Genomic DNA, 14,779 nt, shown 5'->3' with positions numbered 1-14,779 from the left:
GAACTAGGTCTAAGAATAATGAACAATGTGATTAGGTACAGTTCACAGATAGGCTTTAGTGTCACTTTAAAATTCTTTTGATTTTAATATCACTTTCCTTGGTTGATATTTACAGAAACTACTGCATCTGAGTACAGACACTCGGTCCCGCACGTATGTGCAGTTCGGTGTGCGTATGACAACGCACGGGTGCGTCCTCCCATAGGGAAGAACAGGTTGCTACTACATGCAGCACCTGTGTCCCTCCGCCGCGAACAGACTGATATAGGCATGTGCGCCCCTTGTTAGCGCAGTGTGAATGAGGCCTTATGGTAGCTGTTGACTTTTGACTAAATCCTACATTTTCATATCAGCGCTGTTAAGTCTGCTTTGCCTGTAAGTTTAAAGGACATAAAAAGTGTGTATTAACTGATTAAATTGATTTTGAAGGTACCCCTGTGTTTTCACAGTTTGGTTAATGAAAAAGGCCCTATTTGAATTAATTTCACTTTGCCCAGATTTATCTGCCCACGCACTCAGCTTTAACAAAATAGGTTCAGCGATAGGTCTGTGTCTACACAAGACTACAACTATAGAGGATTCCAGATCTTGATGGGTGTTTGTCTCGGGTAAGCTGAAAAGCAAGTTTACCTTTCTGACCATGTTGCATGTTTCATGTTACACCCATATTCAGGGTCAGATTGCTTATTCTAAAAGGTGAAGTTCTGAAAGCCCTCAAGTGGCTGCAGACCTTGGATACCATATAGACAAGCTTATATTGTGTATATTATATATTTTTTTTATCATAGAATCTAGCAGTAGACTGTAGCGTTTATTAGGAGTATCAGAACTGATCAAACCTCAAGAAAAAGAAAATCATCAAGATATCTTCATTGTAAGTTGAGAGCTGTACACAAACTAGACCAAGCAATTGTCAGACCTGTAGAAAAGAAGTAAAGTACTTACAAGTTTGGAAATTAGATAATTCTAATATCCCTTCAGCTTTACACAGAACCAAATCATGTTACAGGAAACCTACTTAAGCAAGAGGTTTAAGAGAAACTTAAGAACACTCAATATTCTTCATCTTGCTCCTCATTAATGTAGAGTTTCCATGCAAAGATGACAGAAGTGGGAAAAAGGGTCATCATATTGCTCTATATAGCATTATATTCATTATATAGTCATTATATTGCTCTGTAAGTTGATCATATCCTGACGCCATTTGCCTAAACATTTGGAAAATATCTTAGAAGTTCACACATAAATAGCCAAGTCTCACCCATATTAATCCTTTAAATCATAAGATTTAAGGCTGATATGGGAATTTGGGAACTGCACAACGACGATAAGCCTTTGCTGTGAAAAATGGAAGTATGGTAAGAGAACTTAACTGTGTCTTCATATAAAAAAAACATGGGATCTTGGGAACTGCACAATCATGATAAACCTCAGCTGTGAAAAATAGAAGAAAGTCTTGTAAGAGAGATTAACTTTGCTTGAATTTGGGAAACGATAATACAGTGGTATATCACAAAGTCTTTTGAGTCAGATTTATAACCTAGCCAAATAGATATTTATTCAAATAGATATTTATTTAAATAGAAGCACTAGCTGCATCACAAAATTGTGCAGAATACAAACTTTGATGGCACCTTCTGAGGAGGTTATGTGTCCCCACCAATGCTTCCTTCAAAATCATCTGTCATGAAAATGCCATTATTATTTCTGTCATCATGAGACAGCATCCTCTCTTTGCTTTTTTTGTCTATATATTTTAGATTAAAATTCTTTGACTTTATTTTAGCATTTTCTATATTTATGGCCAGGAACAGAGGCCATATATGGAAGTGTAGAATTGTCCTTTAAGATTTCCCTATTGGATGTTCCAATACTGAATATCCTTCACTGGAAAATGTACAAACCTTGAGAGTAGTTCTCAATAAAGGACATTCATTTTGGTTCCACAGAAACTATATTGGCCAAGGCAAAATGAGAGATCAAGGTAACTTCCTGAATTCCTAACACCAGCATGTTGTAGAAATGACTGATGCAAAAATATGCATGCATTTGGTAAAACTGCATGCTTTCTCGGGTAATGCCAATTGTAAGCCTGAGAAAGCCAGTCTGTCATATCCACCCAAAAAGTACATGATCAGCTATTCGGGTTTCTGTAATGCCGGTAACCGCCAAGAATCAGTGGTTACCGTTCATTAATGGATGCCTCAGGCAAGTACAGTATCAGTATTTTATCAGCCTTTAGTGACATCTGACCCTAACATGCTGCAAGGCCAGTGTCACCAAGGGTATTATTAGCTGCTACGAAGTTTGGAGCAGCCTAATAATAACCAAAAATTTATTAATTGGATTGTCAAGCAGTCATAGTATTATTCATTCACAATGACTGCTCGATATAATTAAAATTAAATGCAATAAATGTGTAAACAAATGTTTAAAAAAATAGTGTAAAGTGTAAAAAATAAAAAATAAAAATTTCTGTATATAAATATATTTTTATACTATCAATATTAAAAAAATTAACCCCTTATGGAAATCTGCAGCTGAGCTGCAGATGTGTTTTTCCCCCTATGGGGTTGATTTTTTTTCTTATTTAACCCCCTCGTGACAGCGATGTTGAAAGTATGTTGCTGTCACTAAGTGTGACACTTAGTGATAGTGACATTGTATGCCACATGTCTAACCTGGTGACCACTTATGCGCTTTTAGAAAAACAAAATGTAAGCTTTTAGTTTTAGGCTCAATAGTACAAACAATTTTCTTAAATCCTAGAGGTGTGCAGTGTTTCCAAAAAGAGTTTTTTAGCTGTGCTATTTATCAAAAAATATAGTTATTAAGACTAGGGAAAAAGTGTTTTCTTTAAAATGTTTTCCTAATTTTTGAATATTTTATTCATCCTAAGTGAGGCGTTAGGTACACATGTGATATAGATATATAGCCCTATCTGTCCTCTAAAAAAACAATCTATAATATGTGTGGGTGCACTTAGTAAGAAAGTATATTACTGCCATGAAGGAATCACACAGCAAAAAAATGTAAAAAGTGCGTAAGTCATTAATGAACAGAAACTAAAAAAAAAACCTGTCATGAAGGGGTTAATAATACAGTATGTCTGCATTGGTTCTCAACTAATGGCAAATATCACCAAGAAGGTATATCTGACAGTCATCACAGTTTAAAGTGTATTTAAACCCAAGAACAAATATGTTGTATATTGCAGCTTACCAGTTCTTAGATGTCGGGGCTGCATTAGTTTTCTTTTTCAGGATAAGAACATTTCAGGCAAGTACAGAAAATATCTGTCAATCTTGCCACTTTCTGTGCGATGAACTATTTTATCTTTTTATGTAAACTACTAACCCCATCATACAGTCTGACATGTTGGAAGTCCAGCTTGAGTGACAACCATGACTCCCTCTATAGATAGGGTGGGGGAGTGGGTATAGCCACCCTAGTTCAGGAAGTGTGGTGTTTTCAGGAGTACAAGTGAAAAAAAGAAAGAAAACCAATGCAGCACCACAGCTAAAGACTGCTAAGCTGTACTATTACACAAAAGTTTGCATGCCCTGGCAGAACTCATGACATTTTGGCATTGATATGGAAAATATGACTGATCATGCCAAAAAACTGTCTTATTTAAGGATAGTGATCATATGAAGACATGTATTATCACATTGTTGTTTGGCTCCTTTTTAAATAAACGTGCAAAAACGGTGCCACCTAGGTGTGAATCAGGTCTAAGAATGTCACTTTAAAATTTGTTTGATATTAATATCACTTTAAAGCAACCCTTTCCTTGGTTGATATTTACATAAACTACTGCGTCCAAGTACGGACACCCGGACCCGCACGGATGTGCAGTTTGTGTGAGCGTATAACAGCGTACAGCCGCTTCCTCCCATAGGGAAGAACAGGATGCTACTGCATGCAGCACCTGTCCCTCCGCCCGGAAACATAACAGAAATCACCCAAATGGCCCTGATGACAAGTTTACATACCCTGGAATGTTTGGCCTTGTTACAGACACAGAAGGTGACACACAGGGTATAATACCAATTAAAGGTTCATTTCCCACATCTGTGTCTTTTTGAATTGCAATTAGTCTCTGTGTATAAATAGTTGATGAGTTTGTTAGCTGTCATGTGGATGCACTGAGCAGGCTAGATACTGAACACTGTGAAGCAGAACAGAACTGTCAAAATACCTGCGTAACAAGGTAATGGAACTTTAGATAGATGGAAAAGGATATACAAAGATATCCAAAGCCGTGAAAATTCCACTCAGTACTGTTCAATTACTTATTAACCCCTTCATGACGGAGGCCTTTTTTTCATTTTTTGCACCCATGTTATATTCCACATTTTAGGCCTGAAAATTACTTGAAACCCCCACACATTATATATTTTCTGAATGCCAAGACCCTATACAATATAATGGTGGTAGTTGCAAATTTTTATTTTGTGCAATATTAGCGCAACTCCTTATTAAACTGACGCGTGTTTACGTGGCGACGGGCGGGGGACTTTTAAAAAATGTTTATTAATAGTTTTATTTGATTTTAATTTTAAAAACTGTTTGTTTTTTTGTTTTTACTTTGACTGCTATCACATAGGGGGGCTTACAAGCCCCCCTATGTGATAGCAGATGGTGGTGACAGGTACTCTTTAAGGTGATACTAGGGGTCCAAAAGACCCCCAGTGTCACCTTTACACTGTGGGAAGCACGGCGGCGGTGTCCAGCGGGGGGGGCGGCCCCGGCCCCTTCTTCGGGACACAGAAGCAATCTGGCGACAGGTAAGTCGGCTCTACAAGTTTAAACAGAGTCCCGGCGGCAAAAGTCGCCGGGAGTCTGTTTAAACAGCCCCGAAAGGGTTAAGAAGTGGAAAATTTGGGGATCTCTTGATACCAATCTACGGTCAGGTGGCCCAAGAAAGATTGCAGCCACAACTGGCAGAAGAATTGTTCGGGATGCAAAGAAAAACCCGCAGGTAACCTCAGGAGAAATACAGGCTGCTCTGGAAAAAGACGGTGTGGTTGTTTCAAGGCGCACAAAACGACAATACTTGAACAAAAATGAGCTGCATGGTCATGTTGCCAGAAAGAAGCCTTTACGGTGCCAATGCCACAAAAAAGCACGGTTACAATATGCCCGACAACACCTTGTCACGCCTTACAGCTTCTGGCACACTGTAATTTGGTAGGACGAGACCAAAATAGAGCTTTATGGTCACAGCCATAAGCACTATGTTTGGAGAGGGGTCAACAAGGCCTATAGCGACAAGAATACCATCCCTACTGTGAAGCATGGTGGTAGTTCACTGATGATTTAGGGGTGTGTGAGCTCCTAAAGCCATACGGAATCTTGTGAAAATTGATGGCAAGATGAATGCAGCATGTTCTCAGAAAATACTGGCAGACAATTTGCATTCTCCTGCATGAAAGCTGCGCATGGGACGCTCTTGGACTTTCCAGCATGACAATGATCCTAAGCACCAAACCAAGTTGACCCTCCAGTGGTTACAGCAGACAACGGTGAAGGTTCTGGAGTGGCCGTCACAGTCTCCTTATCATCGAGCCACTCTGGGGAGACCTCAAATGTGCGGTTCATGCAAAACGACCAAAGACTTTGCATGACCTAGAGGCATTTTGCCAAGACGAATGGGCAGCTATATCACCTGCAAGAATTCGGGGCCTCATAAACCACTATTACAAGAGGCTGCACGCTGTCATTGATGCTAAAGGGGCAATACACAGTATTAGGAACTAAGGGTATGGAGACGTTTGAACAGGGGTCATTTCATTTTTTTTTTTTATTTGTTGCCATATTTTGTTTTATGATTGTGCCATTCTGTTATGACCTACAGTTGAACATGAATCCCATAAGAGATGTGTTTGCTTGCTTGCTTGCTTGCTCACTCATCTTTTCTTTAAAAATGGTAAATTTATTACCAATTCCCCAAGGGTATGCAAACTTTTGAGCACAACTGTACATTTTTTTGGTTTCAGATACAGGTTTTAGCAAGTAATTGAATCATATATAAAACTGATCTGAGGAATACAATTTACTTATTTCTCGTATAGGATTGTTTCAAGACCGTTTATTCCTTTACAATTAAAATGTATCTGCAATAATTGCTTTCATCAAGGGGGTACTTGTGATATGTTCACCCACATCAGAGGATACATGGTGAGCAATAGCATTTGTAAAGGGATACTTTATTTACTAAACTTCAGAAACACTGGTCTATATGTGTAAACATGCAGTTTATTTCAAAGTACAGTGGCTTGCCAAAGTTCACCCCGCCTTGGCTTTTTTTCTGATTGTGTTGTATTACCACCCGGAATTAACACTGATTTATGGGGAGTTTGTATTTGATTTACACAACATGCCTACTACTTTGAAGATGCAAAATATTTTTATTGTGATACAAACAAGAAATAAGACAAAAAAACATGCATAACTATTAACCCCCCACCCCCAGGCAATACTTTGTAGAGACACATTTTGCACCAATTCTTTTGGGGTAGGTCTCTATAAGTTTGGCACATCTAGCCACTGGGATATTTGCCCATTCTTCAAGGCAAAACTGCTCCAGCTCCTTCAAGTTAGATGGGTTTTGCAGGTGTACAGCATTCTTTACGTCGTGCCACAGATTCCCAATTGGATTGAGGTCTGGGCTTTGACTAGGCCCGTTCCAAGACATGTAAATGTTTCCCCTTAAACCACTTAAGTGTTGCTTTGGCAGTGTGCTTAGGGTCATTTTCCTGCTGGAAGGTGAACCTCCGTCCCAGTCTCAAATCTCTGGCAGGCTGAAACAGGTTTTCCTCAAGAATGTCCTTGTATTTAGCGACATCCATCATTCCTTCAATTCTGACTGGTTTGCCAGCATGATGCTGCCACCAGCATGCTTCTCTTTGGGGATGGTGTTCTCTGGGTGATGAGAGGTCTTAGGTTTGCGCCAGATATAATGCTCAATTATAGTCTCGTGTGACCAGAGTAGCTTCTTCCATGCTTGGGCAGTCTCCCACATGATTTTTTGGTGAACAGCAAACATGTTTGCTTGTTTTTTTCTGGAAGCAATGGCTTTTTTTCCTGGCTCTTCAATGAGGTCTAGCTCTCTGGAGTGTACGGCTGAAAGTGGTCCTATGGACAGATACTGCAATCCCTGCTGTGGAGCTTCGCAGCTCCCTCTGGGTTATCTTTGGTCTCTTTGTTGCCTCTCTGATAAATGCCCTTCTTGCCTGATCCGTGAGTTTTGTTGGGCAGCCCTCTCTTGGCATGTTTTTAAATGGATTTAATGGTTCTCCGTAGGATGTTTAGAGTTTCAGATATTTTTTATAACCCAACCCTGATATGTACTTCTCCACAACTTTGTCCCTGACCTTTTTGTAGAGCTCCTTTGTATCTTTATGGTGCTGCTTGCTTGGTGGTGCCCCTTGTTCAGTGGTGTTGCATAGTCTTGGGCCTTTTAGAACGTGTGTGTGTGTGTGTACACTGAGATTATGTGACACTTAGATTGCACATAGGTGGTCTTTTATTTACCTAATTGTGACTTCTGAAGGTAAGTGGTTGCACCAGATCTTATATAGGGGTTTCATAGCAAAAGGGGTGAATACATATTCACGCACCACTTTTGCATTTTTTATAATTTTTTTAAACAAGTTATTTTCTTGATTTTATTACACCATTTTGTGTATGTCCATTACATGTAGTCCAGATAAAATTCCATTTTATTTCAGGTGGTAATGCAAGAAAATAGAAAAAATTCCAAGGGGGTAAATACTCTTGCAAGCCAATGTAGAAAGAAATGCCTGCTCCTTGTGTGCAACTTACAAGATTGTCTTTGAAATGTGAAAAGCCTAGAAGATAATTCTTTGTATACTGTATACTGTACTTTACTGATTTTAAAGTGTGAATCCAAACACTAAGCTCTAAAATGTTATTGTAATTTAAAAAGTTATTGTCTACAGCATTTATTAAAATGTTCTCCTGCCCTGAAGATGTGTTTTCAGGCCCCTCCCGTTATGTGGTGCAGCGCTCTGTCCCTGTTTCCAAATTGTTCTCCTGCATTGTCTCCCTGTTACACAGGCTGTATCAACACACATTGCGCAGGTATGGTCCTCTGTAAACCTGCCTTGAGCATATACACAAACGGTAGCTGCAAAAATGCTGCATTTGATGAGCAGCACCGAGATCCAAAAATTAATTGGGGGGGGGGGAATGAAAACTAGCATTTTGATTTGAAAAAAAAGTGGTAGTTTATGATATGGTACTTCAAAAAACTTTAATTCATTGAGGTAGGGTTTACTTGTACATATTATAGACTTCCAAATTAGACCTTCTTTATGATACACAGTACTTCAGAAAACTAAATATCCCTGAGGTAGGGATTACTTGAACATATTATAGACTTCTAAATTAGAGCACCTTCTTTTTATTTGTCTTGAATCTTACTCCAGGTTGACATTTTTCCTCGGTTAAAAGTATGTTTAAAATGAAGTTTATGTTTTGTTTTTTACCATTTACATGCTGTCTTGTTTCCTACATTTTACAACTGAAAACTAAAGTCAGGTTGGTCTTAATAACTTTAATTTCACAGACTTGATGTAACTTGAAAGGTATCACTGTAATGTTTTTCTTTCACTCAAGGCTCATCTTGAAAGAACAAAACAAGATTTTCTGGTTGTAAATTTCTTGTCTTGACATTTCACCTCCTGTCATTACCATTCATTATTAAGCTTTTCAAAGCAAATGAAGTGAAGATACATATTGTGCTTAATGCTCACTTCTTGACATAATGGTTTACATTTAAGCCCCTTTTCTTAGTTTGCTTTGTACACCTTCATAATGGTTGTGAATTGTGTTTGTTCTGTAAAGGTTTTGTGGCTTTAGATGCAAAGAAACCAAATCTGGACAAATTGAGCCTCTCGCCATGGCTAGATACTTACTAACAGGTGTCTAAGACATGTACCATAACACATATATTATCCTTTTTCTTTTGCCAGGTAGTGATGACCATAATAAAGGTCACTGTTTAACCCACTAATTACCACAAACTCTACATTCCAGCAATAGGCCATAAAACTTCTGCCTGTCTTTCATTTTGGATCCCTGTTCTGCCACTCTTTCTCCCTGATGGACTGAGACTAAGAGTCTCAGTCCAGGAGACTTTGCTGGGAGAAAATCAGAGTGGCTTCCAGGGACCAATCATTCAGATTGGCGAGAGAGATAATGTGGCAAAGCATTGTACTGAATACTACTTTATTGTTCCAATTTCTGTCTATTTCTCTGATGGATAGCAGAGTGACAGTATTGGACATCATTGTTCCACAGTGTGTATAGTTTTAATAAAGTAAGAGTCATTTTTATGTTTTAACTACTTGCTGACCAGGGTATTAAACCTCCTTCCTGCCAAGGCCATTTTTCAGTATTCAGCACTGCGGTACTTTGACTGACATTTATTCAGTCATACAACACTGTACTGAAATGAATTTTATACCATTTTTTAGGGACAGAAAGAGCTTTCTTTTGGTGGTATTTAATCACCACTGCAGATTTTATTTTTTACTATATAATGAAAAAAGTACCGAAAATGTTAGGGGAAAAAAAATCTGCTTTCCCTACTTTATGTTAGAAAACATTTATCAGCACCCCATTTTTTTGGGTAAATAGACACCAAACATGTCAAGCTTTAAAATTGCGCGCGCCCGCGAAATTGCAAAAAATTACCATGCCTAAAATTGGCCATAGGCGACACTTTAAAAGCTTTTACCAATCATCAGTTTAGTGTTATCGGTGATTAATGGCCCTTAAATTATTATTGCTATTGCGGCAATATGTAGCACGTGTGGCGCAATCGTTGTTTTCGCACGTAGGCACTCCCGATGCGTATATTCATTTAGTCTGTGCACGCGGAGAGGCGGGGGACTGAAAACTTTTTGGGGTGTTTTTTATTGTTATTTTTTTTAATAGTTTACACTTAACTTGATTACTATCACATAGGGGGCTAAAAAGCAAGAAATTACAGCTAAAGGCGGAAGTGATGTAATACACATCGCTTCCGCCTTTAGAGAGAGAAGGAGGTGGTGGGGAATGCTGATCTCTCCTCCTCAGTACAGAGAGCCGCTGTGCCAGTGTTCTTGGTCCGCAGGGGGGACAGTGGTGCCCGGGATAACCGATCGACTGGCTGTAGAGTCGGCCGAACGCTTGTATATAACAGCCGGTAACAGCTGTACACATTCCTGGCGGGATTCTGCTCGCGCGCCCGCAGAAAAAAAATCACGTAAATGTACATCCACCCGCCGGGAAGCATCCGCCATCCGCCCATATTTTTACCATGGGCGGACAGCAAGGTGTTAAAATATATTCCTAGGGCTAGGGTTTAGAAATAAAGTGTATGTATAACCCAGATTTTTTTTGGATAGCGTAGAGAAGTGTTGGAACCTCTTTCAGTTTGTTTTTTCAGTCTGTGTTTCATTAGGTAAGTTTCCCTTCACTCCCTATCCTGGAAACGTTACAGGAAGTGAGAGGAAATCCCCTAAGGAAGACTTTGGCCTGCATTGGGTTTTGTACCAATGCAGTAACCTTGAGCAATTTGATGAATTTTGTTTTGGTTGTTGTAGGTAACCCCTCCTTACACACAGCTTATTGTTGATGGCCCTGTTCATGGCATATCAAAGTATCCTAAAGTTTAGACCTGCAGTATATTATAAATCCAAAGGCTTTCGTTGCCATCCCTCATACAGAATCCCTTATAGAGGAAGTCAGGATTTAGTAGGATGAGTGCTTCATTGTGGCTGGATCGTCAATATGAACATCCTCTTGCATGCAGTGGCACCTAAAGAATGTACAATATTTGTCAGAACAATAGTACTTATCCTAAAAATATATATTACTTCTTAAGGTTTTGTATTAAAGTAATTTATGACTTTAGACACTTAAAGCTTACCTCAATTCTACTTTTAAAAAACGTTTTTCCTGTGATTTTCTGGGGACACCAGGGTATTTACAATATGTGTAAATGAGCCGTAAAAATCTTGGTCTTCACATTCACTGCCTGTCTGTGTCATATGTCATTGTGATTGTCTCAGTAGAAAATTGTCTTAGAAAAAGTTTTCTCACGTGTATGTGCATTTTTTGATTGTATTTTTTGCACAGCATCCTTTGTAAAAGGCTAAAGCCTTTAAGCATTAGAAAGCTTTCAAAATCTGTATCTTCAAAATAAGTAGTCTTGTAGCCAGTTACAGAAGCACTACAGAGCATTGCAGTACACTCTAATTGATATGATATACTTTGTTCTTTGTAGATTACTACTAAGACTATTTATTCTTACAAATATGGCCAAGTATACAATTAAACATTTGAGAAGAACAAAATCAGTAAACTAACAGCTTTAGGGATATCTGACAGTATAAGCTTTAGGTTTTGTCCTTCCAACACTGCCTGAAATGTCTCCACATCTTCACAATGTAAAGTTAAGTACCTTTATCTTACAAATCAATTCCCAGTGCCTCAGAAACCTATCAGCAGGTCCATGAATTTTCATATGAGGGGTGTAAGGTGTGTGTATAACTATGCAAAAACAAACTCAGAGAAAGACAAAGCCAGAAAAAAGTGATGTGATAATTCATTTGGGGTCAGTTCCCTTTTACAGCTGTGGGTTTAGTAGTTTAAATGATGCAGTAGGTTCACTTTAATTTTAGTCCTCCACTTCTCTAAAATAGGTTTTGGTTTTGTTACATTGAGCAGAGCCCCGACCTGGTCTTAGTTTCATTTCAGAACTAAATTAATTTAGTTTCTCGGATTTCGGATCCGAAATTCAATTCGGATTTTAGATCCGTCCAAACTTCAGTTTCGGAACAATCCGAATGTTTGTTTCGGATCTATTCAGATGGGGTTCTTTAGATCATTTGAGGGAGGGGGGAGGTTTGGTAATTTTAGTTCTGGCACCGTGTACTCTTGCTAATGCTCTTATCGACTCTCTCTACTCCACAACAGGAAGTCACATGACCGTACCTGTAATGCAACACCCAACGGCAAAAAGAACACATCTGATTGGCCACATAACAGTCATATGTCCAATTTAGTTTAGAACAAAATTTGGATGGATCCCAATTTTTTTTAAAAATACATTCGGATTCATTCTCGTTTGGATGCGTTTGAATTCGGAGGTATTCGAATATCCATGCAGAACGAAACGAAATGTCCATGTCTTTAATTTTTTACATGTACTAATATGTAAATAAATCTTGTTCTGGCCTGTTCCCCTATACGTTACTGAGATAACTTTTGCTATATGTGACTTACAGGTGTGTTACAAGTTGTAACTGAAGCATAACTCAATACTCACCACTCATACTCAAACGGACAGTAGGTCACTGTAATATAGAGTTTTAAAGCAAATACTAGCAGAAACATCTAAGACGATGTATTTATTATGCATGCATTTTTTAATACATAGATATACGATTTACTATATATTTCTTTGCATTTGATAAACTTTCTTCCTATGGTAGATAGAAAAAAGCATACAGAAGTCAGTACAGCTGCCTTTTTTTTTTCTTTCTTTTTAAATGCAAATACATTGAACTATTGCTACTAGCGACCAGATCCCAGCTGTAATTCCTCTAGGGCAAAATAAATAATGGATGCAAGCAAGTGATTGGTTGCTTTGAGACACATCCACACCCTCCTTTACTTCTGGTTTTAATACATGAAGCCTGTTTGTCTTGTTGATTATATTTGTAGCATAATATTAACTTTTTTTTTTATTTGTATATTTTAATCAGTGTTCACCTGGCAAGGAGACTCTTACAGCTAGAAAGACAGAATTCTTCATTGACAAAAGACCTAGAGCAACAGAAAGAGCAAACAGGAAAAGTTTCATTGGAGGTAGGTGAGCTCATCAAACCAAATAACCTTTTCAGTTACTTTGGAGTTACAATTTACAGTTTTTGCTGATGACATATTGTTGCATGCCTGTCTCAAATGTTTCAGTGTCTTCTGTTTGTAATGGAATATATTTTTGAGATCAAAAGAAATATTGCCCTCCAGGTATAGCTCATTTTTAGCATTTATAGAACAAAATGTGACTTGATTAACCAGTTGTGTAACTGTATTCAGTATTATAGTGCATAGGTGAGTTTTTGTGCCTATGTTCTAGCAATTGGTTTAGGTAATGAAAATATGAACTGAAAGGCACAAGATTTCTAGCTGTTGATAAAGAAATAAAAAAGGTGTTCAGTTTTCATAAGTTTTCATAATTTATTGACTCGCAACATTTAATCTCAGTGGGGTTATTCTAAACAACAGAAATAGACTTTCGTGTCGTAGTGTAATCAGCTGCAGTGTGATCTAAGTTATTGACAAACAACATCCACAAACACGCACAGAATACTTGCATAAGTATACACCCCCCTCTAATATGATAGACCTAAATCATCAGTGATGCCGCGAGTTCTTTTCTACCAGTGTGTAGTCAAGGGTTTGCAAGTTATTGTAGTATAAATATATGTGTAGCTTGAATATCCAGCTTCTAGCGAGTCTTTATGAACGCCCAAAAAAAAAAAAAACACCCCAGACAATTCTGTGAAAAGTTGATTGAAAAGTACAAGTCAGGGGAGTGATACAAGATAATTTCCAAGTCACTAAATCTTCCTTGGGGAGCTGTTAAATTAATAGTGATGGAATGGAAAGCATATAGTACAGCTGTAAATCTTCCTAAACAGGCCAACCATCAAGGTAAGTGACCTACTGCAAGGAGAAGATTATTGAGGGATACCATTCACACCTGCGCATTTACAGAAACGCGGAAAAAAGCATTCATTTCTAGTGGCACCCCAAACAGGCCAGGAAGACACACGTTTTTGCTCTGCATTTGCGCACTAAAATGCACACATGCAGATGCAAAACACGTGTTGCACAATCTGCTACATGAGCTTCTTTGCTGTGTATGTCACGCATGCAGGCTCCATTGAACTCAATGGGGACGAGCGGCAAACGTGATGCGCTTTCATGCAACACGCCAGTGTGAATGTGGGCTAAAGTAGTTGCAAGCCTTGTGCCTACAAATGTTGCTTGGGTGCTTTACCAGTCACAGTAGCAAAAAGAAAGCCGCTGTTAGCTAAAATTTGCATAACATCTCCTCTATGGTTTCACAGAAGGAGTATGGGAGACTCTAAAGTCAGATAGATGAAGGTTTTATGGTCTGACAAAACCATAATTGAGCTAACATTCCAAAACTGCCATCGTAAACACACCATTTCCATGATGGTGGCAGCATCATGGTTTGCTGTCTGTAGCAGGTGCTGGGAGGTTTGTTAGGGTAGAGGTTATAATGAATGAAGCAAGTACAGAAAAAAACAAGCCAAAAACCTGCAGTGTGCCTTTGCACAATAAAGCCAAGGCTGATAGAGACACATCCTCACAGACTCCAGTCTGTAATTGCCACTAAAGGGGCATCTACTACCGTGTTTCCCCGAAAGTAAGACCTACCCCGAAAATAAGACCTAGTGCTATCTTCGGGGATTTCTGTAATATAAGACCTACCCCGAAAATAAGACCTGGTTTGGGGTAGGTCTTATATTACAGACATCCCTGAAGATAGCGCTAGGTCTTACCTTCGGGGTAGCTGCCCATGTAACTAGATTTTACATGTGAAGACCGGCCGCAGCTCCCTCCCGCCCCCTCGCCCGCCCACCTACCCGCACGCCAACCTATCTGTTGCTCTCTGGATGGCATCAGAGCGGAGAGGCAGCTCCCTCCCGCCCCCCTGCCAGACACG

General features: G+C 38.9%; 1 protein-coding gene across 1 annotated transcript in view; it reads left to right on the top strand.

Annotated features, from left to right (window-relative positions):
• PIBF1 (progesterone immunomodulatory binding factor 1) overlaps positions 1-14,779 on the top strand; it is a 134,115-nt gene that overhangs the window by 73,212 nt on the left and 46,124 nt on the right. Inside the window, exon 14 of the mRNA XM_018568431.1 lies at positions 12,786-12,888. Within this exon, the coding sequence (XP_018423933.1) occupies positions 12,786-12,888 (103 nt within the window). The remainder of the gene's footprint in view (positions 1-12,785; positions 12,889-14,779) is intronic.

The sequence above is a fragment of the Nanorana parkeri genome, unplaced genomic scaffold (assembly GCF_000935625.1).
Source record: "Nanorana parkeri isolate BGI_ZX_2015 unplaced genomic scaffold, ASM93562v1 scaffold1186, whole genome shotgun sequence".
NCBI lineage: Eukaryota > Metazoa > Chordata > Amphibia > Anura > Dicroglossidae > Nanorana > Nanorana parkeri.
This window is presented reverse-complemented; position numbering and strand designations above follow the sequence as displayed.